We start from the raw sequence: 27688 nt of genomic DNA, 5'->3' as shown, positions 1-27688 counted from the left end.
CAATGATTTGTGTAAATTTAAAGACTGCCAAACCCAGCACAAGTAGTTTAAAATTAGTAATGATTAATAACATGCGTAGAAAAAGAATACCAACTGCTTAAGTACATATATACTTTTCAATCAAATCAAAAAAGTGATTGCCAAGCTGAATAATAAGTTAGAGAAATGACAAATCTGACTTTATATATATATATATATATATTTATATATATATACTTATAAAAATAGATATGAGTGTTTTCAAAGCCATTGATAGAGAATGCCTACTGAGTAAGAAATTGCCAAGGGTTATCTGGCTAAGAAAATCAGAAGATGAACATTTTCACAGTTAATTATTTATCTGCCACTGACATTTTAAAGTTATCACTAGCATACACAAACTAAGATGTGTGGTGGTATCTTGCAACTGAATTTTCCAGTGTTCACAACTAATGACTTTAGAATTGTATACTTGCTATTAAACTAAAGAAACAGGTATATTTTCTTGCTGCAATATACTTCCCCCTAACACTTTAATACAGAACCTTGAACCCTTTAGCATGCAGATTTCGGCATATTAACAGGTTGTAATTTTCCTATTTCTTTTCTTACTTACTACAGTTACCAGCTTGTAAACCAGACTGCTTGTTACACAATGTTGTTAATCTAATTAACATAAAAATATGCTAAAGTTCTCTCCAGTATTCGATAAACGTAATAATTTCCATGGCCATCAGCTCTAATAATTGGGGAAAACTAGTTACCAGACTTGTTGTTTTAAAAAAAGTCTTCCCTCTGAACAAAACTTGATTTCCAGTATAGTATGACATGCCTTTGAATAGAAAAAGATGTTTCCGTACATCAATGCAAGTCACTCTATAAAGGCCAGGCTATGTATTAGAGCAAACTGATACATCAAACAGACTTGCCTCACTTCTACAGAAATTCAGCATATTCAAGAGCTGAAAGTCCAGGTTTATTAAATGTGATACCAAGAGAATGTTTACTGTACAGTATTCACTTTTCCAGTATTAGCCCTGCATCAGTACTGGACCACTCCTTCCAGCCAGATGTGCATAATTCTGTAATAAAGATTAGAGAAAAAACTAAAGCAGGGGGGAAAATAAAATAATGCCATCCCTAATTAGAGGAAAAGCTACAACAAATTAAAACCTTGCCCACTATTTCTTGTTTACTAACCTTGCTGTTTGTATACTCCAAAGTAAAATCATATAGTTTTAAAAGTTGACCAAAATTAGTAAGGTCAAAGACTACATTTCCAAAACACAAAAACTACAGTAGTACATTCAGTTATCATCAGTGACTAAATCATGACATAACAAGTATGTGGCTACACTCATTCAGACTGACCAAGCATGTCAGTTTTGGGGCTGATCTGTAATGCAAGGCCATTAATGGCATACACATCATCTTACAAGCCATACATTAAATAGATTTTTAAAAGTAATTTATAACTTTTACAGAAATGTTTTTTCCAAAAAAAATATTCTTTTGCCCCTCTTACATACGAGGAACATGCTAATGTGTGTATTTGTTCCTCATCTTTAATAAGCTAATTCATAACGTGAGAATCTAGTTTAGGCAGGAAACCCGCTGCAAATTAAAAACAAAAAAGTTACAAAAATTATAATCTTTATCATATTTATATTGATTCAATTCCTCCAGCATTTTATATCACTTCAAGATGAATATTGGGACCCCTTCAAGCTGTCTCTCACATTGCAAACCCTGTGCTCTTGAATTCAGTGTCCACTTTGCCCATATTTTTATTTCTCACAGATGGCCAGTTTCTTTTCTACTGCTCTTCAGTCCATAGTTATGATTAAATAAAAAGTTTGATCAGTTTTCCTTTGGTGATCGCGGTGGCACGTACTGTTCCTTGCCGACACGCCGAGGCGCTCCCTGAGGAGAAGACCTACGTCCACACTGGCGCCTCTGTTCCCTGATTTTTCCAGCAGCTCCCTTAGGAGGCCCGTTGCCCCTGAAGACAGCAAAATCCTTCACCCGTCCTTCAGGTTTTTCATGTACCTTCTCTCCAGCCTTCTCATGAGTGCCATTTTCTTCCGCTTTGGCAGGGGAAGTTACATTGGTACGCAGCTCCCTAAGTGGCTGGACAGGAACAGGAGCTGTTTCTTTTGGGGGTTTCTGGCAGACTTCAGCGTAACTAAGTTTCCGGGGTTCCTTTGGGTGCCAAAAGACAAAGATTTTAGCATATCAGAAAACAACGATATGTTGGAGAGCACCAAATAGCTTATCTTTAGGAATGGCACATATTTTCATTTTTCTCTCTGCCCCTCTATCCAAAAAAACAAAACAAAAAACACACAGATCAAAACTGTGACAAGTACTTGGGAGAAACTCTCATATTTCCCAAGGATTTTTAGTACACAGTCTGGAAGATGATTTATTAAAAGCACCCAAAATAACTAACTGAAAGCAGACACCCTTACCTGTACGGTCACAGCAGGCATTGTATTTCCACCGGTTGTGGATGAAGTGGTGTTTGTCCTGGGTGATTTTATAGTACTGAGGGGGCATACAGATGATGGTGGGGAAGTCTGGCTTGCAACTTCTTTCTGCACATGGACCTCTTCTAGTTTTTTATCTGGCTGAGTGGCACTAGTAAATACAACAAGAATTTGATGTTTAATCTTACACAGAAACTAGCCAGGACTTCTTAAAAATGGTTTATTGCATCAAAAGTGATCATTTTCAAAGAATGAGAACATTTTTAAAGGGAGCCACGGACAATTTCTCTGGGGGAAAAGGCAGGCACATTCTCACAGCACCCTCGTGTGCATGTTGAAAGCATCAAGACACACAATGCCACCCTACTCGCACTCAATTAAGTGTAATATGATAACCTGTGCATTGTTAAGCACAAGTTATTAAATTAGCAGCTTCTTTTGATTTCTTATATTCATAGGTCTAAGAAACCTTAAAACAATGTGTGCATGCGCCCTGTTCCTTCCCTTGAACTTCTTGCTATTGGACTCCCATGTGAACTCTGCCAGGCAAATAGTTGTGTGATCTACACTTCATCATCTGTTTTGCTTGTCTTAAGGGTGCTTAGTGTGATCAGATTAGAGGACCGAGATGACTGCACCACAGTAGTTTTCACTCAAAAATATGTTACCAGACATCAGAGCAGCACCACGAAACTACTACTTAACAATAACAAAAAATGAGTAGACAAACATTTTCCTGCAATCAAGGAGCATAGGGCAGGACTTTCTGGGTAGTTACACTTGCTGGAACTTTCTGCCCAACGTATTACTGATACTGGCTGATGTCTGGATACTGGGTGATGTCAGATACTGGCTGTCTTTCATTTAACTCAGAAGTGAGGAACCTATGGCCCATGGGAGAGATCCTGCCTGTTGCTTTAAATTTCATCCAACCAGCGACAAGTTAGAGCTGTGCTGGAAGTGCCCCCACCCCACTTTTGTAGGACCATCCATGCTCTGCAAAAGTGGGGAGCATTTTCAGCTTTGTGCGGGGAATTGAATTTCAATCATTTTCAGGTGCAGGGTGGCTTAGCATGAGAGACACCTTTGAAAGCACAGATTTCTGCAAGTTGTCCTTGGCCAGAAAGCTGCCCAGCACTGGAAAGGTTTGAAGATACAGGTCAGGCCAGCTGACAGCCGATGTGTTCCACTTGTTCACCACTGAATGCTTGGATCAGGCTGGCTGTCAGCCAGTCCAATCCACCCTTCCAAATGTATCCTACATGAGGATAACTCTGAAGGTGCTGGTCAGGCTGGCTGACAGCCAACATGTTATGATCCTAATAAGGGTCATAACTAAAACAAAAAGTAATATATTTGCTCTTCCCTCGCAATGCAGCTAGGTAGTTCCCAGTACAACTTGAACTGTAAGACCTCTCTCCATACCTTAATCCAGGAACGTCAATCCCACAGGGAGAACTAGCACTCATGACAGGCTGAACAGTGCTTTGGCCCTGCTCTTCCTGAGTAGATGCTAGAGAACTGACAGTCAATTCTTTGTTTTCCTAGAAGGAGCAAAAAAAGAGGGGTATGTTTGCAACAATACAAACTAAAACAGGGGCTTGTGAGCATCACTACCACAGACTCAAGGAGCAGCCAGACATTTTAAGCCAGAAGTGCTAAGCAACGGATTGTGTAAACTGACTACATTAACAGCCATAGCAGGGATGAAACAATCCTGGCCCAGATTCCTCACCCAAACTAACAGAAGACTTGACCCTTCTATGTAGTGTTTCTGTTTGGACCACTTGAAGGAAACCAAGGCTATGGCAAGTGTCCTTAAGGCAGGTGTCTATTTGTCTCATTACTGATCACTGGGTTAGGGTGACCAGCTACTTCCTGCTCCCTTCCAACCCTTTGTTACAGAGGAGCTTCAGGCTCTCTGACACGTGTACTGTGCACTATGGATTTAACTGGCATTACCCTGGAGGTTTGGTGGAAGGATCAATTTTATTCCTGGGAGGTACAGCCTGAAAAGCTATCAGGAATGCCATTCAGGCTCTGGAACTGCAATAGAGGCACAGGAGCCACAGAATATACTTGGCTGTTCTCTGATTAAAGAAGGTTGTTTCCTGCAACCAGGGAAAACATGCAACTGCCTGCTTGACTGCCATGCTTCCACCCAGCCAACTAACCCACAAGGGTAACTTTGAATTGGCCAATCAAAAGCCCAAGCAGGAAAAATGGTCCAATCTTGAAGTATCTGTGCCAGGTCAATCACTACACAAACACTACCTTGATGACCTTTTGTTGTGAATATTGTGCTATTTAACTCTATATAGCCAGTTAGGTGAAAAACTAAGGGGTAGGGAACCGTTTCTTTTCCTTTCCTCCTAAATATAGCCATTTCCACCCCGATGGCCCACCACTGACACTAACACCTGAGCTTCCTCGGTTATGTAACATCCTAATTTTCTACTCTGCCATTTCCATAGCACCACCTTTCTCTCCTTATATGGCAAATCCTAATTTCCCCAATCTTTGTCTTTATCTTTTCAAGTTAGTCCTATTAGAATTAGTATACTGGCCCACGTGCTAGCGGATGGGTATATTAATCAGTCATTTTTCTTTTCTGTAACGAATGTGCATGTGTGTGTGTGTTTTGACAACAAAAGTGTGTAAAAATAATGTTTAGGGTGTTCAACTTTGAATATTTTAGTTAATTTGCCCATTTTGGAAGTAGCTATTCCAAAGGGCATAGCACATAAATCCACTGTGTTAAAACCCACTTTGACCCATATTGGTCACGTGAACAAGGACATGCAGAAACACCTTGGACAGTCTGGTAAATCCAAGACCCCTGGTTAGGGCAAAACAAACAACCATTCTCTGACTGTGTTTGCACAAATCAATAAACCAGAATTGCTGAGAATTCTGATTCATCATTCATGAGTAGCATGGTGATGCACGCTCCCCGATCACTTCCACTTGGCTCTTCCTGCCAGCAGGAGCAGCTAAACTAACCAGGCGTTTACCAGGCAGCAAAAGCTGAACATTACGTAAACTGAGACTCCTAGCATGTTGCTCCCAAACAATCCAGGAATCATAAACCACGACCAAATTCTGCTTTGCAATTTTGACTTGTTGGGGGAGTGGCAAACTAGAAGCCCCAATCCAGATGTAAAGCTCAGCTTTTGTTTCCAGGAGCATTCCTGCTTAGTTTAGCAGCTCCCAGTGGCGGGAGAAGTCAAGTGGGAGTGATCAGGCAGCATGTATCAGCATGCTAGTTGTGAACAATAAGTCAAAATTCACAGCCATTCTTCATTAGTTTTACAGGAATGCAGCCTCTGTCTCAGAATGCATCTTTGTCATCACAGGCTGCACTGGCAGGGGCAGTTGTGCTTCCTGGTATACAGGAGGCTTGACTGTGCCCTATTTTTATGGCATGTAATTATAGGTAAGGCACAGCAAAACTCACTCTAAACTTTCTGAGAAAGCCACCAACTTCCCTTCTTGCTCTTGCTAATTTATAGTAGTGCTTTCAGCCATCGTATCTTCATAATAAGTATGCCCAAGAATACTAATAAAAGACAGGAGCCAGTCAAGTTAAGCACTTCTGGGTCCAACCAATTCTACTGGAATAAGGTTCAAGCATGGGCAAAAATCTTCAACCAACATACACATAATATTGATCCTGCACAGTACAGTTTTTTTGTCACAGGTTACTCGAGTAAAGAAAAGAAGAAAACATTAGCACTGTTGTGAAGTACCTTTTCTTTGCTTATGCCTTTAACAATATCTGACATCCTATTCTCCAGGACAGGGTCTCCTTGTGTTTTTATCATGCTACCAGGCAAAGGAGGGAAATTCGAGGCTAGCAGGTCAAACTTTGGTGTCAAAGTCTTGGTTTCAACTGAAGGCTGAGCTCGCTACAAGAGAAGGTAACATGTTAATATACGGTACAAAAATAGCATATTATTCTCCTATAAATTCTTAAGCTAGAAAGGAATCTGTAACACACACTTCTTTTCTCCCTCCATCCACCCTGGAATGCCACATCCACGCAATACAATGAGAAAATAACCAAGGGCTATTGAAATTCTCACACATACACACACATGATGAAATTCCAGAGGACTATTACTGACATATTCATTGATAACTGAGAGCAACATATCTTTGAATATTACACGTAACACAAATAGACCTGAAAAAAATCAATGGCCAGGCATAAGGTGTCAGGGTGGACACTGAGCCCATGGAGTCCCAGAGTAGTTCTGATTCTGAGGAAGAGCAGTCGCTCCTCTTTCCCAGGGCCAACAGCTGACGGAGATTCCTCCCACCAGCATTCCTAGCTTAGAAAGCAGTCCAGGGAGTGACCGAGCGCAGATAGCAGACTTGGTGGATGCGCGACGCCGACGCAGAGAGCGGCGCCAGATGGAGGGCGCGGAAAGGAAGCGTAGTGCCCGGTTGGCGCACAAACAACGGCTGCACCCAGAGGATCCATGGGAAAAGGGGAGGGACTCTCCCTAGTCCTTAAGTTCAGGGGTCTGCCAGTAATTCCCTTTCAAACGGGGACCAACTGTTCCAACTTAGGGCATAAGTACTGTGCTGCTCAGATCTAGTTGCAAACGGAATAGCTGTTAAGTTGTAAAAGACGAATAAAGCTTTGAAAGGAATCCCTTTGTCTGTGTCTGGACTTGGCTACTGGATTAGACTGAGAGAGGCCTCCAAGGAGCCCTTGACATAAGGGGGACAATGTCCTAGCCACCATCCATCTTGGGGGAAAACAAAACCCCTTTTGGCACATTAAGCACTATGGCAGGGGCTGTTTAACGGTACATGTTGCAGTAAAACCAAGAAATACTCACTGAAAGTCTGTCATCATCCCGTCTCCTCCGACCTCTGAAAATGTTCCTCCTGCAAATTAGCCAAGAGGAGCTTTCATTAAAATTCTCTACTTACTATATTCTAAATACTTCTTAAACTGTCAAGAGTTTATTGATGTGATTAAATTCCTACTCTTCTTTTCTTCCAAATGTTTTACTGGAATTTGCTCAATTTAGCAGAGGGCCATACTGCAGTGACAGGTCATGTGTTTCATGCAAAATGTCTCCGATCCAAATCCAGTTAAAAAGAACTCAGGTAGAGGGGGTGAGAAAGACTGTCTGAAAACACTGGCAGCCAGCACAGACAACGCTGGGCTAGACGGCTCAATAGTAAAATACACATTTGAAGGTTCTATTCCTTACCTGCCCCTGCCCATGCCATAATCACCATTTTGTTCTATCTGAGTGATAGGAGAATCCTTCGGCGAATAACTTTGCTCTTGATGTCCTGATGATGTATTTGCTTGCCGTTCTGTTTGAAAGTTCCTTGAGCTGGCTCTGTGCAATTGTCCATCTCCTACTGATGCAGCACTAACTGTAGATGTTGCTTCTGTTGAGTGTTCAGAGTTACTTGTCAACCGGAAATGAGGCTTCACACTGGTTGATATATAAAAATGTGTAGATGTATAAACTCTCCCACAGCACAAATATATGCTCCTGTCTGCAAATTAAATTCATCCTATCCACTGAAGCAACCAATACATTGAGGACCAAGGAAGCTTATTAGTATTCTCTGCTGATTATGACCATATAGATCTATGTGGGCCAGCAGCATTACAATTATGAACTGACAGAATGTAAATTTCCAAATCAATTGGTACAAAATAAGGCTATTTTTCACTCAACACCTGTTGGTGTCATACTGCACACTTTTTCATGTTACACAGCTCTTCAATAAACTAGAACAAGGTAGTATTTGGATGCAGATGCTCAGATATGGATGTTAAGAACTGTTCATATGAAGCACACATTCACTAGCAGAAAAGGCTGACTGTACAAATACACAATTTCAGATTTCCATCCCCTATAATTACTCCAATCCCCTTTCAGCTTCTGCTCAAACTCTTTTCCTACCTTCATCCAAACAGCATTCTCCCCCTCTTCAATAAGGCACACCCTCTCTCTCCTTCTCTCATTCTGAGATTGAAAGACAGGACATAACCAAGTGCTCCATTATTATTCTGGGGGGAGAGGTGGATGGGTAGGGGGATGTAACTACATTCAACATCAGACAGCTAATTATTCCCCCTCAAAAAGTCACTCTCACTCAGTTTCAGTATGAACAGATACTCTTGAATATGATGGCCTCCATGTAAAAAAACTCCTATGGTTGTGGTACCAAGTTAACACCAAATTTATAGCATACGCAATAAAGGTCCCAGGTTGCAGCCAATATTGATAATTTTAATATTTAATATGTTGTGTGGATTTTCTTTTCAATATCAAATTCCAGTGCCAAATCTCCTCCCTTCATCTTATCCAGGATCTTAATGAGTTATGACGTAGGCCCAAGGCACGGCAAAGAACCTGAAAAAAAACCCTTTGCCACTAACATCACAGAATAAGTAGTTACTTTGAAACCTGTCATAAATTAATACCATTGGGCATCTTCTAACAAAGGTTTTAGTCACAAGTTGTTGCCCCCAAGCCTATTTGGAGTCTCTGCACTAAGGGACAGACTACCCTGAGGGAAGCGTATTCATGAAACAGCTGAAATACCGCTGTTGAAATCCAGAATTAGAGGAAAGCCCTGGTCCTATATTAAAAAAATGCAAGAGTTCACAACCCAATAACAAACCATGGGTTCTCTTCCTGGGTTGTTCGTGGTTAACAACCCACACTTAAACCACAGTGTAGGGTTCACACATAATAACAACCCACGATTCAACAACAACCCACACTCAACCCATACTCTGGGTTGTTGTTACATGCAAACCAGGCCATCGAGCAGGCCACACATTTCAGGGGAAGAGAGGCCAAAGAGAGGAAAGTTTGAGAGCATACAGAGATGCTCAGACTTCAAATGTTAGATAGGTTTTTCTCGAATCTGCTATATTTATCATCACCGGTCTGATGCTCAGAATCCACGCTTTTTTCTTCTTTTTTTACAATACCAGAACATCTGATCCATCAAGAAATATTGTTCAAAGGTACCTGTCCAAAGTTATGCTGTGACTAGCTACAGAAACTTCCCCAAGTTTAATTACAAGTACCTTTGCTTTATGACAAAAAAAATGGAAGACCAAGATTTGGGGTTTTCCTAAAATGTATGTTTGCTGACAAAATACGTTAACTCAGAAAATTGTTTTCCAAGTTGGTATCAGGTTGCTTAGATAATCTTATAATGCTCTAAAACCTAGTTTAAAATGGTTATTACATAATTTTGTAGTGATGTTAAAGTGGGCTGGACAAGACATATACATCTTTTATGAACCAGAGTGTCAGTTCCTTCTATTCACCCTCCAAAAATACAGCAATCTGCAAATGACACAGATTATGGCACAGAACAACTAGCCCCCTACAGCTGGGGTGGGCAGATTGCTAGGTGATATGCGGTAGATTGGCAAGGAGTTCTGAGTGGTTGTTTAACAAAATTACTCCTCCCCATCCCCCAAATTAAACTGCTAATTTCAAGGAAGTTCGGGATAACCAGGAATGGATTTTTAACGGAAGGACTGGGAGCTTAGTTCAGTTCTGGTACTTGTAATGAAGTCTAAGTCTCTTTAAGTCTAAGTCTAAGTTAGTATTCTATTGTGCCTAAGCACCAGCAGGAGTGATCACTTCTGCAACGAGAATTTAGCCATTCTAAAAGCAATCCAAAATGAGCAGAAATACTCATTTCCAAAACGGGACAGGTCAGCAGAGATCCCAGAAGGGAACTTCACTAACCTGTCCTGATTGGAAACAAGCATTTCTGCTCATTTTGGGTTGTTTCTAAAACTGTTAAATCCCCGTTGCGCCAGCAGCAGCATAACACAATCAGCAGAAACACAGCATCCCAGTTGGATTCTGCCCTATGTCTTTAGAAAGTCTTTAGACAGTGTCCACATGTAACACAAAGACATGGTTTACTGTTAACCATAGTTTGTTGCTCTAGCTATAAATTACCTTGCAGATGACGAAACAAATTGCAGAGCTCCCCCCACGCCCCATTCCTGTTTCCCACCAGCATCTCTTCTGCCTGCTCTCTCCCTAAATCTCAAAAGCCTTCGCAGTGCTAGAAGACTGGCCTGGCTACACTGTGTTAGCTGCTCGCTTCCCACTGGGCTACTGCAGCATGGAAATTACCTTGGCAGTGCCTGGAATGCTGCGAGACAGGAAAAATCAACTCCCCTCCCCACTTCCAAAACACACCACCAGAAGGCTCGACTCCAGAACTCTTTCACCCTCTCCTACCATAGGAAACCCTTCTGTGTTTTGCTCTGAAAGCATCTCAGTATTTCCAGCGGGGGCGACCTGTGACTTCACCAGCATCTAAGTGCAATGATCACTTAAGTTTCTTCAAATCTCTCCATGCCTAAACTCGCCACTCATCAAACATTACCTGGCACCCAAAGCCAGTAACCCAGGAAATACACGAGTGGAATTTAAGTACAAACTTACTGGTTGTTAGATAGAAATGTAGGTAAACGCCATTACTAAACCTAGGAACAAGAAAAGGATGAGAGAAGGGAAACATGAGAGAGCCAGACCATGGTGCCTGCTTCCAGATCATCTCAGGACTGCCTTCCAGCTGAGGTGTATGGGTTCAGTTCAAGAATCACTCATCATAGAAAAAGCAGAGGAAATGGTCTCAGATGAACTGGGCAATAGTGCTCGCCTCTCACTGGAATAGCACCAGCCTCCTGGACCAGGAAATTGTGGGTACTCCTTCAGGAGAACGTTACCTCTGGACTCGCAGATGCCGTGGAGGCCACGCTCACATTGCAACAAGGTCTTCTTCCACATCCAAATTGTATAGCAGCCTCCATCTCACCTTCAAACACCCGAAGTCTTTCTCCACTAGCAGCCTCACCCTCCTATGACAGGAATTAATGCTCTTTTTCAGGGTTGTCCCAGGTGACAGGTAGCGCACTATGAGCCAGGTTATCAGAGCAAAAATCTGGTTGACCAGGATGAGAGGGTGTTCTGGAACCAGAGGCACTAGTAAAGACGGTTCTGGCCAATAGCTTATCTGCTAGGGGAGAACACAGCAGTATCATGGCTTTTCCCAGACACCGCTGTGTACAAATCCATGAACAGGCCCTTGGTATCTACCAGTCTGTAGAACCATGCTGTAGAAGCACTTACGGTTTTAGTACTCCAGGCCATGATTCTCTGGAGTGAAGATACAAACATCCAAGAAATCCAAGGCACCCTCAGGCCTGGGGAAACCCAGCTCTCTGAAAATTTGGAAGACTTTTCTCTCATTTCCCACCTTTATCACAACTGAAAGGTAGAGCTCATTCAGCACATGCACCATCTCACAGAAGGTATGGATTTGCAGACTCCAAAGCTGGTGCTGAGCAGAAGGTCACAGATGTTGAAGGCCAGTTTGTAAAGGGTCAATACCAGCCCTTTCTTTATGGGTACAAGACTGCACATAACTATATCCTCCTTCTGGACCACAAGGGCAAGCTCTTCAGCAGATTGATTAAAGGTTGCTCAGGACATCCAAAAGGTCCCCCTAAATCACTTCCGGTCAGAGCCAATGTCGCCCTGGCAGCATTCCGCGGAGCCTCCACGGGGCACTATCTCAAACAGCTTTTAAAAGGTTGAAAAACCTTTTCATCTTCCCCTGGAATGAAAAGGGGAGGCAAGAGCAGCATTTGCATGAAGTCTTGGAAGAATAGCCCCCTTTGCGAAGTAGCAAAGGCGCTGGGCTCCGGGGCTAGCCTGCCAGAGCTTAATCATCGCTCAAAGTTGTTTAGAAACTCCCATCTAATTAGGAGTATTCAGGGCTGACGTGCTCCAATATAGTTTATGGATTAAGAAAAACCAACAATATTTGAGGACCCGCAAGAGCTGTTTGAAGAGAAGGATGGCTACATCAAGGAGGAAACAAGGAGCAGGATCTCCACCTACCCTCCCTATACCTCCCGTGGCAAAGGCTCCGAGAAGGGAAAATATAGAGGAGTTACTTGCTCTGATAAAAACTTTGTCCTTACAATTTGCTGAACAGGCTAAAAGGCTGGATACAATTCAAAATTCCATCACCGCCCTTCAAGGGGCTGTGGACTTAATTAACACTTCTTGGCAAAAAATGGAGGCGAAGGTTAACAACCTGCAAGATCGAGTGGCAGCAAACCAGACTGCGTCACAAGCTTTTTTCAACAATTATTCTGCTAGAATCTCCAAACTTGAGGCTCTCACACGCAGGGCAAATGTATGTATTACTGGTATTAAAGATCTACCTACTGATATAAATTTGTCTACTTTTGTAGATAAGCTTCTGCATGAGATACTCCCGGTGTCATCTGATTATTTCCTTGATATTGAGCAGGCATTCCGTGTGCCAAATCTCAAAGGGACTGGTTATACGATTATAGTCCAATTTGCAAGAATTGCCATAAAAAATTATAACCTTCACCTGGCAAGAGGGGGCGGAAGTCTTGTTTGGGGATCAAAACAAGAAAAAAATCATGTTATTTCAGGATTACACTACAGAAACTGCTGATAAAAGGCAATTTACAAAGGTGAAAAACCTGGCAAAACAAATGAACTTACAATATCATTTAAAATATCCTGCTACATTTTACATTTTTTCTGAAGGTCAGATGAAGAAGTTTTTAAATCACAAAATGGCGGAGGCATGGCTAATCGGAAAAACACGTGAGACTTCTGTTTCAGCTCCATGAACTGGAATTTATAAACATGTTTTGTCAACTGGCTATATTTAGTCTGTAAGATCCAGGCCAGGCCAGAGATAATTGCTCATATATATTTTCTCTATTTTTTTTCTTCTTTTCCCCTCCCCCTTTTCTTTTAAATCCTTTCTCTTTAAATGGGTATGATATACTGTACTTAAATTTACTGTTTGAGGGTGTATAGAAATGTGCACACTCATTTATATATCTAGTACAAAATACATTAGTGATTGTTGTAAGGTTGATTTTAAGCTTTATTATTATACAACAATATAAAATGTATTAGTGATTTATTATTTATCCTTTCTAATTTCCTTCCTTTTTATTATTATTACTATCATAATTATGAGACTGGTTAGTAATATTTTAGGCTGGTTAAATTGTTAAGCTTTACTATTATATGTTAACTGAAGGCCAATATATGGCTATTGGAAATGAACTGTAGGCCTGCTTCCTTGCTTTAAGACTGATATGATATTGAAATGTAAGGTTGATAATGCTCTACTGCATTGTAATATTGCCAATGTTATAGGTATAACTTTTAAGTTGAATGGTATTTGAAGTTTGTGTGTAATGGAGTTTAAATTTAATCCTTTTAAGTAACTTTATTTTTTTTTCATTTTCTTTCTAGCTTTCTTCTTCCTTCTCCTTCTGTTTTCTTTTTTCATTCTTTTCTCTTTTTCATTATTGCTGTGTCCTCATAAGAACACTGTATTGTTGGGAAACTATAGATACTGATTATGTTGTTGGTACTGTTTATTTCATGTATAAAGGTAAAAATAGAATAAAAAGTATTTTCACACACAAAAAAAGGTCCCCCTAAATCATGTGTCACCCCAATCCTCCACCTCCACCATGGAAAGCCACACCGTCTCTGTTCTTGGGAGGCAACATGGTGCACAGACATAATCAGCTCTCACCCATGAAGGACAGTTGCCATGATCTCCTGTGTTCTTTCTACAGCAACAGTGATGCCACTGAAGTATGAGAAGCATGGTTCAGTGGGAACCTGAGAACGTCAGGAATGTGCCAGCGGTACTGGGAGTTGCCAAGGCAGCACCGCTCCATGGACGGAATGAGGGCAATACAAGACTGCATCTTGACCTCCATCTCCTCCTCCAAGAAGTTGCTGCATTGCAAGATAGTACACAGGACTTTTTGCTTTTGATGGCATTGCCCATCTTTGCCTTTTTCAGTAGGTAGCACCTTCTCCGAATCACTCTTACTGCTTTGCAGAGGAGGTTTGGCCATGGGGTTTAAACAGGGAACAACAAGGGGAAGGTAGGAAAGGAAAATTTGAACTGAGATTACTTCAGAAGAAGTGATCAGACTTTCATTACCTTCCCTGCTCTTACCTATTCAAACTCTATTTGGGTACAACACCTCCCATCCTTTAGCAGCTCCTACTGTGGAGGAATCAAGTTTAGCAGGCCCATAAAACTCTTTCCATGTGCTTGTTGGAGAAATATTCTGTCTCCTGATTTTGCACAGAAACACCCCACCCAACCCCCTCTATTCTGAAGCCCCTCCAAACGTACCCCCAGACCTCATTCCTGCACAGCCGCACACCTTTCCTTTTGAGCCTTAGCATTCACCATGCCATCAAGCACATCCTCCTCATCATGGGGAGTTCCTGATTCTCCATCAGTGGCTTTAACTTGTAAATGTGCCTGTGATCCACTGCCCCACAGAGGTGCAGCATAGATCAAATGTAAATGGAGTTATTGGATTTCGGTGGAAGTATCAGGTACCTTAAAAAAAGACAGGCATCCTTGGGCAACCCAGCAGTGATCCTGGAATGGGGCACTTTCATTCAAGATTTCAGTTATCTCCTTCTTTGGAGAGACCTTCATGACAGATATCGCCTTTCCTTAATTTTTTGTAAAGTGCTTTATTAGTAATAAAATGCATAGAACCAGAAACAGGTACAGATTTGTTTTCAGTACTCAGTTACATTCAAGTATTATCAGTTTTAAGTGTAAATACTTACAGGAGAAAGAACAGCAAGGCAAAAGTAGTTCAATTTTTGTTCTTCACTTTCCCAGAGAGGTCTCTCTTGCAACCACTCTAAGAAGCCGGATGGCTCCTATCTTTTTAAATTAAAACAAACCCTTTGCAGGAAAGTACGTCAACCACACCAAAGCGACTATTACGGGGCATTCCTATGCCCCCACAATCATGCCTACCGTGAGCCGCCACCCACCCCTCTGGCGCCCTCTTCAGCAACCCAAGTCTGTTCTCTGGACACATGATGCTCATGCTTTGCTAAAGAGGGAGGGTAGTTTAGAAGTGGGACCTGACCTGCCTCGGGTAAAGAGAAATGTTGTGGTGCTGGGCAATCTATTATGACTGTGGGAAATGTTGTCATGTTGGCTGATGCTCAAGCCGATGTTGCTTTCGCAGCAGTTGCTGCTGGAAGAACATGTGCATGTACTGCTGCTACAAGTACCCTACCAGCAGGAGGTGAGGGAACAAGGGACATGTTGGCCTACTGGTCAAGCAAGCATCGCATGGCAAAGCCCTGCAAAACAACCATTTGCCTCTCTAGAGTGGTGGTCCTTTCATACATGTGCATGGATTCTTCCATAGCTAAATTGCCATGAGCTGGTGGGACTCACTGAAGCTTCTTGTGATGTGGCATGTGGCCCACACAGAAAAAGCAAGTGTGCCTCTGAGTTTCCTAGTCAGCATGGCCTTCACCAAGCCTTAGCCAGCTTCACTCCATCGATTTCACATATATTTCTCAGCCTGGCTACCCTCTGTGCATTGGTCAGTGGTGCCTCTTGCTCTCCAACTCTGCAGCTGGAGGATGTCTCTAGCTGCCTCTTAGCACCCCTTCTTCGTGTTCATCCTCCCTCTTCCTGCATTCCTTCAACTGTGGAAGAACAGGAAAAGTTAATGCACAGCACACTTTTTGGAAGAATGTACATTAATTCATCGTGTATAATTCTACACTTCCACATATTTAAGTAGTTTTGTTTTGTTTGCTGAAATTCACAATAAAAAACTGAAAAAAATATTGAAGTAGAGGACTCCAGTTTTGGAGTATCAGCTGAATTTTAGAGAGGTATGGAGCTCCTTTTTTTTAACATTCGTTTCTTAAAATGACCGTTCCCCCAGATAAAATTGAAAACAAGCTGTTTTCACACCCTATCTTTCTAGAATACATTAATGAGCTTCAGTTTTAAATATCTCACATACCTCCCCCCAGATACCTTTTCATAAATTATGTGTTATATATAATATAACATTATACACATTATATGTAGGCCGCTTAGAGATCCTAGGTGGTTCTGATTATTAATAAAATAAATAACTAAATGTACATTAACAGTTTTAAATAACTCCCAACTTAATGCATTTCAAATTCCCCCCTTTTAGACTGCTTTCACATCCCCCCCCCCACCGCATTTAGGTGATAGATGTGGAAAAATCACCCTTACCTTGAGAGTAATTGGACTGCATTCTGTCGTGCTCTAGAGTGACATGTAGGGACCTGGGTGTTCCATGTAGGAATCCCTGTCTTCCTAAACGACATACTCCAAGCCTGCTTGACTGGAGGGGTACTTTCATTATTGTTGTTCAGATGATATTTCATCTCTTCCAGGAAAAGAGGGTCAATAAGAAGTTTCTCATCCAGTGAAAGCTCACTAGGTTGCATAATTTGCCAGAGATAGTTGTCATCCAAGTCCAGCAGGATGTTCCAAGACAACTCCTGTTCCTCCTTCTGGGATAACTCTTTCCTCTACCTACTCCAGCAATGAGGTTTCTGGCAGCTCAGAAGAGCTTAATTTACCAAAAGGGTCTGGAACTACTGCCCTGGCTGGCCATAGTTGTCTAGATAGCGGTGGGGAGACCCCACCGGTTGTTCTTCTCCAGGCTGTCCCTCTTCCTTGGTAGGGGGACAGAGCAGTGCCCTTTGCATGGAAACATAGCCTCCTGAAGTCGCTCCTAGGTGCCTCAGAACCAATGGTACAGGGATGGGGCTACTGGTACATTGCAGGGTCTCGTGGATTGGTGGGCTGCTCCCCCAACGATGCCAGAAGATACCTTCTCCCATGCAAGGCAGGTAACAGCTGTTATTTGCCTACCTGGTGGCTTTTTAAGAGTGCCTTTGGTGCAGACCTTGAAACATGCAGCTGCAGCTGGTCTTGGTACCAAGGTGGGCCTGCCTGATATCCCTGAAGCAGGTGAAGTCTGTGTTGCAGCAAATGGGATGCTACTGATGCTCCTTAGCGAGAGAGATCCCACTGCCAACATGTAATCAGATATGATCTCTCTCATTTCCACGAGGATGGTTGACAGCTTGTCGTAGAACGGCAAATTACCAGGGTAATTACAATTACAGAGTAATTACAATTACTCCTGAAAACTTGTTATATGTGGTGACCTCCTTGAATTTCTTTTCAAGGCATTATCTGTGCACTGGTTGACAGTACAATGGAAGCCCTGAAAACACATCTCTGCAGACATCCATGCTAGGGCAGCCTCATTCTGGAATGTGTTCTGGAACTCACTGAGCTTTTTGGCTCATCCAAAGAACAGTGAAGACCCCCATCTATTCGCTGATCTAGAACTTGGCCCATAAATTCTGGGACCCTGTCTGCTGAGTGTCCAGAGATGCAGAATCCAGGGGAGTAAAGTATGTACTTGCTAGCTATGGATGGGTCTTTGGGAGAAAACGTGTTTCCCCTGACATAGCAAGTAGAGAACCTGAACTTCCACAAAGTTCACCACAATTGAGTTTGCAATAGCTTGACTTCTTTTTAACCCTTTCGAAAGAAGAGGGGAGGAGGCATTTTTGTGATGGGGAGGGAGATTGGAAGTGATCTCCCACCAAACTCTGGGCATCTGATGGAGTAAAGAAATATGGCTCCTGAAGGCAGTAATGACTGGTTGGGGGGGGGGGGGGGAGAGAAGCAAGGTGAAGTGAGCACACAGCAACAGGGAGATCTATCTCCAGGTTCAGCATTTGGTCAATGAAGTGTTAAGTGTGCTGCAGTCATGAGTTGGAGTTTGCCAGAAAGATCTCCTGGAAGACATTCCACCCTGAACAGAAAGGTAAACAGGCATTCTCTCCTCATGTTGCAAGGCACTTATCTGCATCTCTGGCATTGCGAAAGCCAGAGTATCCTGCAGAGAGTAAAGTGGTGCTTGGAACACCTGCTGAGAGGCTCTTAGGTCAGCTGTTGACTCTTTAAATCTCCCTCTTCTCTAGCAGCAGCTGCAAAGCTAGCCACTCTGTCTTGACAGGGAAGGGAGGTCTGCTCAGGCAGGAGTGCAGGCACAGGCTCCTGTTACCAGGCAGATTGCACTGGGAGGGCTAGTTCAGGAAAGCACCAGCAAGATCAAGTCAGGCTTGAGAGAGATTCCATTTTCCAACTGTTTTTTCCTGTTGCTTCTGTTTCTTGGCAGGTAGCTTGGGTAGAACATGGAAACAAACCAGGGACAAGCCAGAATTCTGAGTTCAGACATAACAAGCCATGATTAAAACAAGATGTTCATAAACCAATAACAAACCATGGCTTCGAAATCTGGTTTGATGCTGGAAAAGTAACGATGGCTTGTTGACAGGAACGGGTTCACATGTAATGACAAGCAACCATTTGACAAAACACAATCTGACTTACTGTTATGTAAGACCATGAAAAGAAAAGTAGATCCCACAAAACCATCATCTGCCCACCCTGGCCCCCATAGAGACCCTTACCATTATATATGGTTTGAGCTGGACTAACCACTTGGTGCAAAGCTGTAATGTTACCATTATTTACACATTACTACAGGAAAGTTCCCCCTTTTAATCCATACTTTGGTCAGCACACACTACAAGGAGCATGCTTGCCTCTGAAATGTTACAGTTCAAAACCAATAAAATGTGATTAAATGCAACAACAGTTTGTGGGAAGATCTCATTAAGCAATTTCTACCCAAGAAAATTATAAAGTGGAAATATCCTCTGTATATGTGTGCACAAATACACAGGCACCAGCTTTTCAGAATCAGTACAAGCTCTTCAGCAGTTCTTCGATTAATACAGAACCAAAAATACAAACAAAACATGCCACAAGCACTTAAACCTCAGTCCACCTCTACAAGTTTCATCCATCTTTCTTAGAGACTCTGGTAAGCAAAATACCCACAAGAGGCAAGTTTTACCATACAAATTCAGCTGAAATTAAAGACTGACCTACAGGTGCCTCTCTATTGTTGAAGCTACAGTTCCATAGTCCACTTTCTGTTAGTCACATGGATGGTGGCCATGGACTTTAACCTCAACAAATGTGTACCGAAGCAGCTGGCAAATGAAATCCCACAGAAAGCAATGTTTGTGCTAACCTAAGATGTTATAGTTTTCCGTGACTCATTTTCCGTAACTCCCATTTACTGGATGTTTTCTTTTATGAATGAGTGTAACTACACTCAAACCTTTACCATTGTATCAGAACAGAGAAAACTGGTGAATGAGTTAAAGAGGTGGATGTCACATGTCCGTCAGTAGTATTCATTTGAAATGCACTAGTCATTTCTTTCTACTGCTGTCGTTCAATGTTCATGTTAGTCTTACTCTCTCCATCGCACATCCACCTTTGAGGAGTACTCCTTTTAAGTGTGGCATGCATAAACATGCAAACACTTTACATTTCAAATGGCCACCAGAGCCAACACAACTGAAATGTTTCAACTAAGCTGAACTCCAATGCCGCTTTCCTCTCAGTAAGTTGTTTTGGGATTTTAAAATGCCAGCAGTTCCATTCACTGCCAAGACTACATTACACGGGACTTACACATTTTGCATGTGGTAAACACTATGCCAAATTAAGATACAGAGCTCTTCACAGAGTCTGTTATAGTATATGACATATTATAATCTTGCTATTACTTCCATTTGTGCATTAGATGAAGAATGCCAAAATTTATTCTTCTCCCTAAATCTATTTAATACATGTCTTCTGCACCACTTGTTATAAAAATTTCACAGCAATTAATGTCATTTGGCTGATGGACTCCTCTCAGGTGTGTCAAAAACACTCAAGAAAAAATTAGAAGTTTAAAAGTAGGAGTTGATGAGAGATTTCAGCAACAAGCAAATCAATTCATTTCGCACAGATTTCAGCACTACTGCAAAACAAGAAATAACCTAAGATGCTTTATATGCTTAATCATTCACCACATCTTTTCACATACAATTCAAACCTTCACCTACATCATAGAACCACAACTGCCTGAAATGCTTGTGATGCCTGCATCTACAGTAGTGTAATGCACATGTCAAAAGGAGCAGTGCCATTTCTCTTTGACTGTCACACTTCCAGTCCCCTTTAATGGAAAAATTGTTAGGACAAGGCACAAAACATGGGTGTCACTCCCAGAAGTGCCTTGAATGGTACTGCTGGATCACCTAGTGCAGGGCTGGGCAACTATAGGAGGTCCAGAGGTTGTTTTTGCCCCCTGGACCTTCACCCCACCCTGCGCCCCTGGTCACACTGGGTATATACGTTTACAAAAATGTCTAAAAATCACTGCTCGGTAGCACTACAAAGGGTGTATTTAGCTTGTCTGCAAGCTAAATTTGACCCTTTTAGCGGCATTACTTGATTAAGAAAAATATTGTTTAAAATTGGGATGTGGCAGGGGGGCTACATGTTGCCCAGCCTGATCTAGTGGCTTTTACCCAACTGTGGCACTACAGTACTACTATACAGTAGTCACTGTTGCCCCCAGTGCTGGGAAGGGATTTGCTTGTAGCTTAGGAGCATGGATACAATGTAGCCCACAGGCACAATGTCAGAAGTGTAGAATAAAATCCTATCCACCACTGCCATTGCACAACAAACCTATGATCAGGTAGTGAGAGTTAGGAGGAACTGCATCCAAGTCTAAATTAAATTACGCTTGAAAGAGTGCTGAAGTACAGCAAATACAAAATTATGAAGACATTTCCTAGATGACGCTAGGAACTGTAGAAATGAATTATTGCTCAGAATTCAGGGTCCCTAATCCTGAAACACACTCTCTCAATCTCTCTCTCTCTCTCAATGGCAAAATTGACAGAAGAAAAGAAGTTACACTGGTCAGATTAACGACTAGCAAGACAAATGCAGTTATAGTACTTTTTTTGGTACAGTCCCAAAAGCGTATTGGCAATTTTCTTACCGGTTTCTATGGAATGGACGACCTATGGTCAATGCAGCAGCATTTGTTTTGTATGATCCTGGCGAACTGAAGCCATTCACAAATCCACCATTGGGAAATGGAGCCTGCAATGGTCACAAAGAATATCAGGAGGTACTACAGAGGATTCACCCCACTGAAGACAAACATGTATTCTTGAACATGTATACTTGGCACTGCAATAGTAACACACTTGTATACTCAAAACCAAGGGACTATGGTTTCCTGCCTCTACTTTCATCAATTGCATAATTTTTCATTTTATCAGAATACTCCACTGTGACAAGGTAACGCTATTCTGGTTGGAGATAGTCTCTTGATGAGTATATGCAAGGGCTAGATCAGCCTTACCCAACTCGGTGCCCTCCACATGTTTTAGATAACAACTCCCAGCATTCCTGACCACTGGCCATGCTGTCTGGGGCTGATGGGAATTGAAGTCCAAAGCACCTGGACAGCACCAGGTTGGAGAACGCTGGGCTAGTTAGTCAGATCTCAGGAAGGACATAAAGCAGGAAAATGAAAACTAGACCTGATACCTCAAGCAAGGAGAGAAGGACAGGTTGCTTACCTGTAACTGTAGTTCTTCAAGTGGTCATCTGTGAACTCACACATATGGGTTATGCGCCTACACAGAATAGTGATTTGGAACATTCTAGAGCTGAGCAGAGCTTTAGGCGGGAGCCTCATCCACCCCCTCTGCGCACACACCGAGTGGGAGGTGTGGCTCCCGCCTCCCATTCAGTTCCCAGTCAGCTACAGCAGAGGAACACATCACACCTGAGACACTGAAACGGCAAAGGTAGGTTTTGTGAGTTCACAGATGACCACCTGAAGAACTAGTTACAGGTAAGCGACCTGTCCTCCTCCTTCATGGTATTTTTTGACTCACACATATGGGTGATTGATAACCAAAGAAAACTTACTGGATGAGAGAGATGTCACACCAAAACTATGAACAGAATCGCCCAGCTAAAGGCTGCATCTGCACATGGGCCCTGGTATCCAAGTGGCAGTGCTTAATGAAAGTTGAGGGATGCACCCAAGTTACAACACTGCACAGCTGGGAAAGCAGAACACCCCAGAGAACAGCAAAAGATGATGTCATGGTCCTAGCTGAGCAGCTACAGATGCGGTGGAGTGCCGGGAGGCATGTGGGTTGGTAGGTGAGGAGTACAGTAGACACCACCCACTTAGCAAAATGCTGTGGAGATACTGGGTCTCCTTTCCTTGGCCAGAATGGCATATCACAGAGGGAGATTTGGAACGAAGCCATACATCATAGTTAAAATGAAAGCACTCTCAGAACATCCAGCAAGTGAAGCTTAACCTCCAATGGGGACTTAGGGTGAGTAAGGAATGTTGGCAAGACAATGTCCTGAGATAAATGAAACTGAGACACTACCTTTGGAAGAAAGGAAAGATCTGATTGCAAAACAACATTATCTTTATTAAAGGTGAGAAGGTGAGTCACAACGGAGATTTGATATTTGACAGCCATGTCTGGAAAGGAGGTGGAGGCCACTATGGACGAGAGGGAGGATGAACTGGAGCAGTAATCATCCTGTCCCAATGATCAATCATCTGAGTGAGAGTTTGGTGGAAGCTTCTGGGGGGTCAGTAACAAGTGACTCTTGATTCACTGAGGCAACTGTCAGCAGAGACTGCGGTACAGTCAGTGTCAAGGCTTCTGCAGCAGCCTCCAGAATCTTTGGGAGAATGATATTCTAAAAATTGGCAGCAAAAGGTAGATCCAGTTGTAAGCTGGTCAGGCTAGGTCCCAGAGTCTTCGGTACCATCTGCACCTCAAGTGGTTTCGACACAGTGTGAGTCAGAGGTGGGTGGGCTAGCATTATCTCAGACCAACCACTGTGGTGAGGAGACTGCAATCAGGGGTAGCAGTGGTAATACCATAGGGCCACTGCGAAGACAGATGGTGCCAGCACAGTGGAGACCAGTCGTCATAGTAGTGGGGTGGAAATAGGGTGTAGTATGTGTGCTAGTGATCATCCTATGGGAGGTCATAGTAATGGTGGAGAAAACATCAGGTGGCGGCTGATGATTAAGGTGACATTTCCTGGTGTTGGGGAGAACTTGCCCGGCCAGACTGGTATCTGCAAGGAGACTGTGCTGCATCTATGAGACCCTGATCAGGATCCTTCCTTGAATTCATCCCCTGAGGATTTGTCCCCCAGTGTAAAGAGACTGGTTTTGTGCAGCAGAGTGTGTAGCCCTTAGGGCTTGTTTCCACAATAAGGCACAGAGACAAGGCATCCTGCTTCTTCAGGCCTGTTTGATGAAGGCCTGGCAGTGGGGTGCAGGAATCCACTCTGCGAGCCTCTCGCAGGCACAAGGGACAGAGAGAGTGTCCATCGGTTGGCAGTATCTTCCCGCCACAGCAGGCACACTCTTTGAAGAAGGGCTTGGAGGCCATGCGCCCCCAAGGGGCGAAGACAATGACAAATAGGAGGAAAAGTTCAATGATGAAGGAAGAGTATAACAAGGAAAATAACAGAGGGAGGAAGAAAAACTCTGCCCAGAAGTCTCAGGAGGGAACAGCTATTTTAGTGCAAAAAAGTAAGATATGGAGAATGTTCCAAACACTGCCAGTCACTGCAATGGACAAAAAGTAACTGAGTGGGAGATGGGAGGCACACCCTAGAGGGTGTTGCACAGGAGGTGGGCAGAGCTCCCACCTAAATATCTGCTCAGTTCTAGAACATTCGGAATGACTGTTCTCCAGAGGTGTATAACCTATATGTGTGAGTCACAGAAACGCTGAAGAAAAACTACAGCCCAGTGAAGCAAGAGCTGAAAGAAGGAGTGGCCTACACGTCACCATCTAGGACTGGATGAGGGGAACCCTGCCCCTCAGGACATTTCAATAGATTTCAACACCATGGGCGTTTATGCTTTGGGGTTCCACAAGATTCTGTCTTGTCCCTCATGTTATTTAGCTCTGAGTGAGGTCATTTAAAGATGTGCAGTGCCATCAGTATGCCGATGACATGCAGCTCACTCTCTTTATCAGATTCAGGTGAGGCAGTAGAAGAGCTTAATCAGTGTCTGGCTACAGTAATGGACTGGATGAGGGTCAAAAAACTTAAGCTCATTCCAGACAAGACAGATGTACTGTTAGTGGGGGGTGATTCATATGTTTGGGTGAGTGGTGTTCAACCTGCTCTGGAATGGCTTGTGTGTTCGTAGGCTACGGGTGTATATAGATCTATCTTTGTCACTAAAGGCAAGGGTGTCTTCTGTGGCACAGAGCACTTTTTACCAGCTTAGGTGGATGTACCAGCTATGACCCTACAGAGACAGGTTGGCTTCAATGATCCATGCCCTGGTAAACCTCCCAGTTAGATCACTGCATTGAACGCGAAGCTGCACTTGAAGACAGTCCAGAAACTTCAGTTAGCACAAAATATGGTGATTAGGATATTGACTGGAACTGGGTGTTATTACCATATTATGCTAGCATTGTATTATCTTTACTGGCTCCCAGTTCTTTTTTGGGCACAATTCAAAATGTTGGTGTTAACCGTCAAAGCCCTTCACAGCTTGGGGCCACAGTATTTGAAAGACTGTCTCTTCACATATGTTCTGTCCCATGACCTGAGATCATTATCTGAAGTCCTGCTCTGCTGAGAGTACTCCTGTCTAGCAGGGCTCCTACACACCTCTCCAAACCCCTATCCAAGCCTCTGTAGGTATGAATTTCTATGGAGATTTTCTCTCTCTCTCTCTCTCTCTTCCTTCACTGGTTTGGAATTAAAAGGTCTGTGTGTAAACGCCTAGAAATGTTGCTGTCCTATTTCTCAAGCCACCAGTAGCAGTAGTAGTTGTAGAATACTCAAATCAGTACATCCATTAATTGTGGTACATAGCTGGATGAGGCTCAAATTTGACATTAATATTGTTATTCCATTACAAGACAGGAGATTGTCTCAAGATTTTTCAAGTAGCCCCTTAAAAAGCCACTCAGTAATATTTAATGATACACATTCTTCAGCCTTTGAAACAAAACAATCTCAAATGATTCTTATTAGAGACACAAGCAACAACTCCTTACCAGTGGTGTTTCAAAATAAGGTGCAGGGTTTGGAGACCACGTCTGAGGCACAATACTGTAGATGGAGTACTGCTGAGGACTATATACAGGCTGCATAAACAGTGGTGAGGCAAACTGTGCTTGTGTTTGAACAGGCTGAACATACACACTTGAATCCACTACCCGGTAACCATTCTTTGCAAAAAATGTGTTGATGGCTTTGATCCTGGCCTGTAAAAGAGAAATCAAACTATGTTACATTCATCATACATGGTGGCAGGATCATAAAAAAAAGTCTGCAGTAGAATAAAAGAAAAAGGGAAGCCACATCAATTGGTACTGCATCCTTTGCCCACCAGGTTAGTTAAGATCAACAATTAAAAAGGGTAATTCAGTCTAATACCTTTCTTCAATATTTTTGCAACCAAGGCTTGATTCTTCACTGATTCATTTCACAGAATTATACAATTCTATCTAAGGTAGCAACCTAGAGAAGTAAAGTTCTAAATCCCAACCTTACTGGAAGCAACTGTAGGCTGGTACAGATGTAGTTTCCAGCCATCAATTGGATATTCCCATCTGTCTTCCCCATTCTTATGCAAATTTCCCCCTCTCTTTCATCATTTGCTTTGATCATGATTTAACTGACACTATGGTTAAGACTAAAGGTCACCTCAAAACCATGTCTGTGAGGCAATCCTGGTTAATCTTAACCATAGTTAGCCCAATGCTATTAACTATGCTTTAAACCAGGTTTAAAATTAACCAGTTGGAAGATCAGGAATATAACATATGCACTAAACAGGTATTAACATTACAGATTTGAACCTATTATTCAAATGCCAAGGGTTGGATCCAGCCTTGGTTATACAGTAAATCCATTGGAAATCAATGGGACTTAAGTTGGTCATGCATAACTCAAGTTTCAATGATTTCAGTGGGACTACTCTAGATATAACCAAGTCCCAAAATGTGTCTTATGGTTTGGGAATACTTGAGACTTACCATTATTGGCTTGCCCTGAAAGGTTTTAACTTCTTCCCGCAAGTATTTAAAAGCCTGTACATGTACAAAAACATTCAGTGAGAGATCCATTTGACAGAACTACACTTCAAAGATCTTAAAGAGCTTCCAGAAATATCTACAGAAATTCAAGCTGCACTAAAGTTTATAAAGAAGAACCTTGGCCCTTCTGTTATTTTAGGAATAGAGCTTTGTCACCTACAGCACTGAATGAAAGCATGCCTGAAACAAACACTCCTGCTTTCCCATATTTTCTTAAAGCCTATCAAAGAAATAGGTTGTGGATTTTTGAAAAAAAAAAACTATGCATCTTCTTTTTGTGTAAAGCTGTAAATGTCAGCCTCAGATGTGCAGCTTTAACTCCTGACCACTCTATACTGTTGTACAGAAAATTATGGAATCAACTGTACCAGCAGACATCCTATACCCGTAGTGAGTATGCAACATCAACAGCCCTATGAGAGCATGCCTGGAGGGGGAGGCAGCAAAGATGCTTCTACACACTTGCTACTGGACCAGCTGGAGTATCCCCTTCTGCTATGCCAGCCCCCATGCTGATATTCCAAGGAAGCAATGTTCATTTTGTGTGTGCGTAAGAGAGTGTGTGTGTGTGTGTGTGTGCGCGCACGCGCGCACACACACACAAGATCAATCTTTAAGTTGTCTCCCTTCTTCTCAGCTTCTGGCTCCATTCATGTGGTCTATTTTTATTCTTGTGATACTTTTAAGAGCCAGAGATTCAAAACTGCTGTTGGCTGTCCTGAGCCTTTGGGATAGGACTGAACATAAAAGCATTGTAAAATGCTGAACAACACATGGCATTCTTACCTGCTGTGCATCAGTATCTGACTGGAATGTAACGTACCAGTTGTTATTGTGAGCAAACTCACAACTTATCACTTTGGGGCAGCTTTCATTTTTAAACAGTGCCTTTACCTCCTGGAGCAAAAATATGAAGATTATTTCAGTAACATATAATTACTATGTTAAAAAGGGCTCTAATCCACACTAAAGGAGATTCTAGTCTACGGTCACACATTACCTATCAAAAGAGACCATTTTCCCTTTAAACATTTGTGTCACCAGGCACACAGAGTTTACATATACTCAGTTACCACTACTGCCATTTATCATTTCAATTTTTAAGTCTTTTACAATTCTACTAGAAAAGATGTTTAAGTTCAGTGAAATACTAATACCTACATTAACAACAAGTACGCATCCCCCAAATCTGCTTGCATGAAAAGTCATGACATC

General features: G+C 42.4%; 1 protein-coding gene across 9 annotated transcripts in view; it reads right to left on the bottom strand.

The window, feature by feature from the left end:
* Positions 1 to 330: 330 nt before the first annotated feature.
* LARP4 (La ribonucleoprotein 4) overlaps positions 331 to 27688 on the bottom strand; it is a 54004-nt gene continuing 26646 nt past the window's right edge. For all 9 annotated transcript variants that reach the window (XM_084837165.1, XM_084837170.1, XM_084837171.1 and 6 more), the window contains 10 exons: positions 27260 to 27370; positions 26414 to 26467; positions 25430 to 25639; positions 21340 to 21443; positions 7700 to 7933; positions 7319 to 7367; positions 6218 to 6376; positions 3894 to 4012; positions 2451 to 2619; positions 331 to 2181 (listed from right to left, as the gene is read on the bottom strand). In XM_084837165.1, the coding sequence (XP_084693291.1) occupies positions 1840 to 2181; positions 2451 to 2619; positions 3894 to 4012; positions 6218 to 6376; positions 7319 to 7367; positions 7700 to 7933; positions 21340 to 21443; positions 25430 to 25639; positions 26414 to 26467; positions 27260 to 27370 (1551 nt within the window). In that variant the 3' untranslated portion in view covers positions 331 to 1839. The remainder of the gene's footprint in view (positions 2182 to 2450; positions 2620 to 3893; positions 4013 to 6217; positions 6377 to 7318; positions 7368 to 7699; positions 7934 to 21339; positions 21444 to 25429; positions 25640 to 26413; positions 26468 to 27259; positions 27371 to 27688) is intronic.

Source organism: Heloderma suspectum, chromosome 2 (assembly GCF_057233095.1).
Source record: "Heloderma suspectum isolate Gila_16-S chromosome 2, 16-S_ref, whole genome shotgun sequence".
NCBI classification, from domain to species: domain Eukaryota; kingdom Metazoa; phylum Chordata; class Lepidosauria; order Squamata; family Helodermatidae; genus Heloderma; species Heloderma suspectum.
Note: the sequence above shows the minus strand (reverse complement) of the source record. Positions and strands in the feature narration are given on the sequence as shown.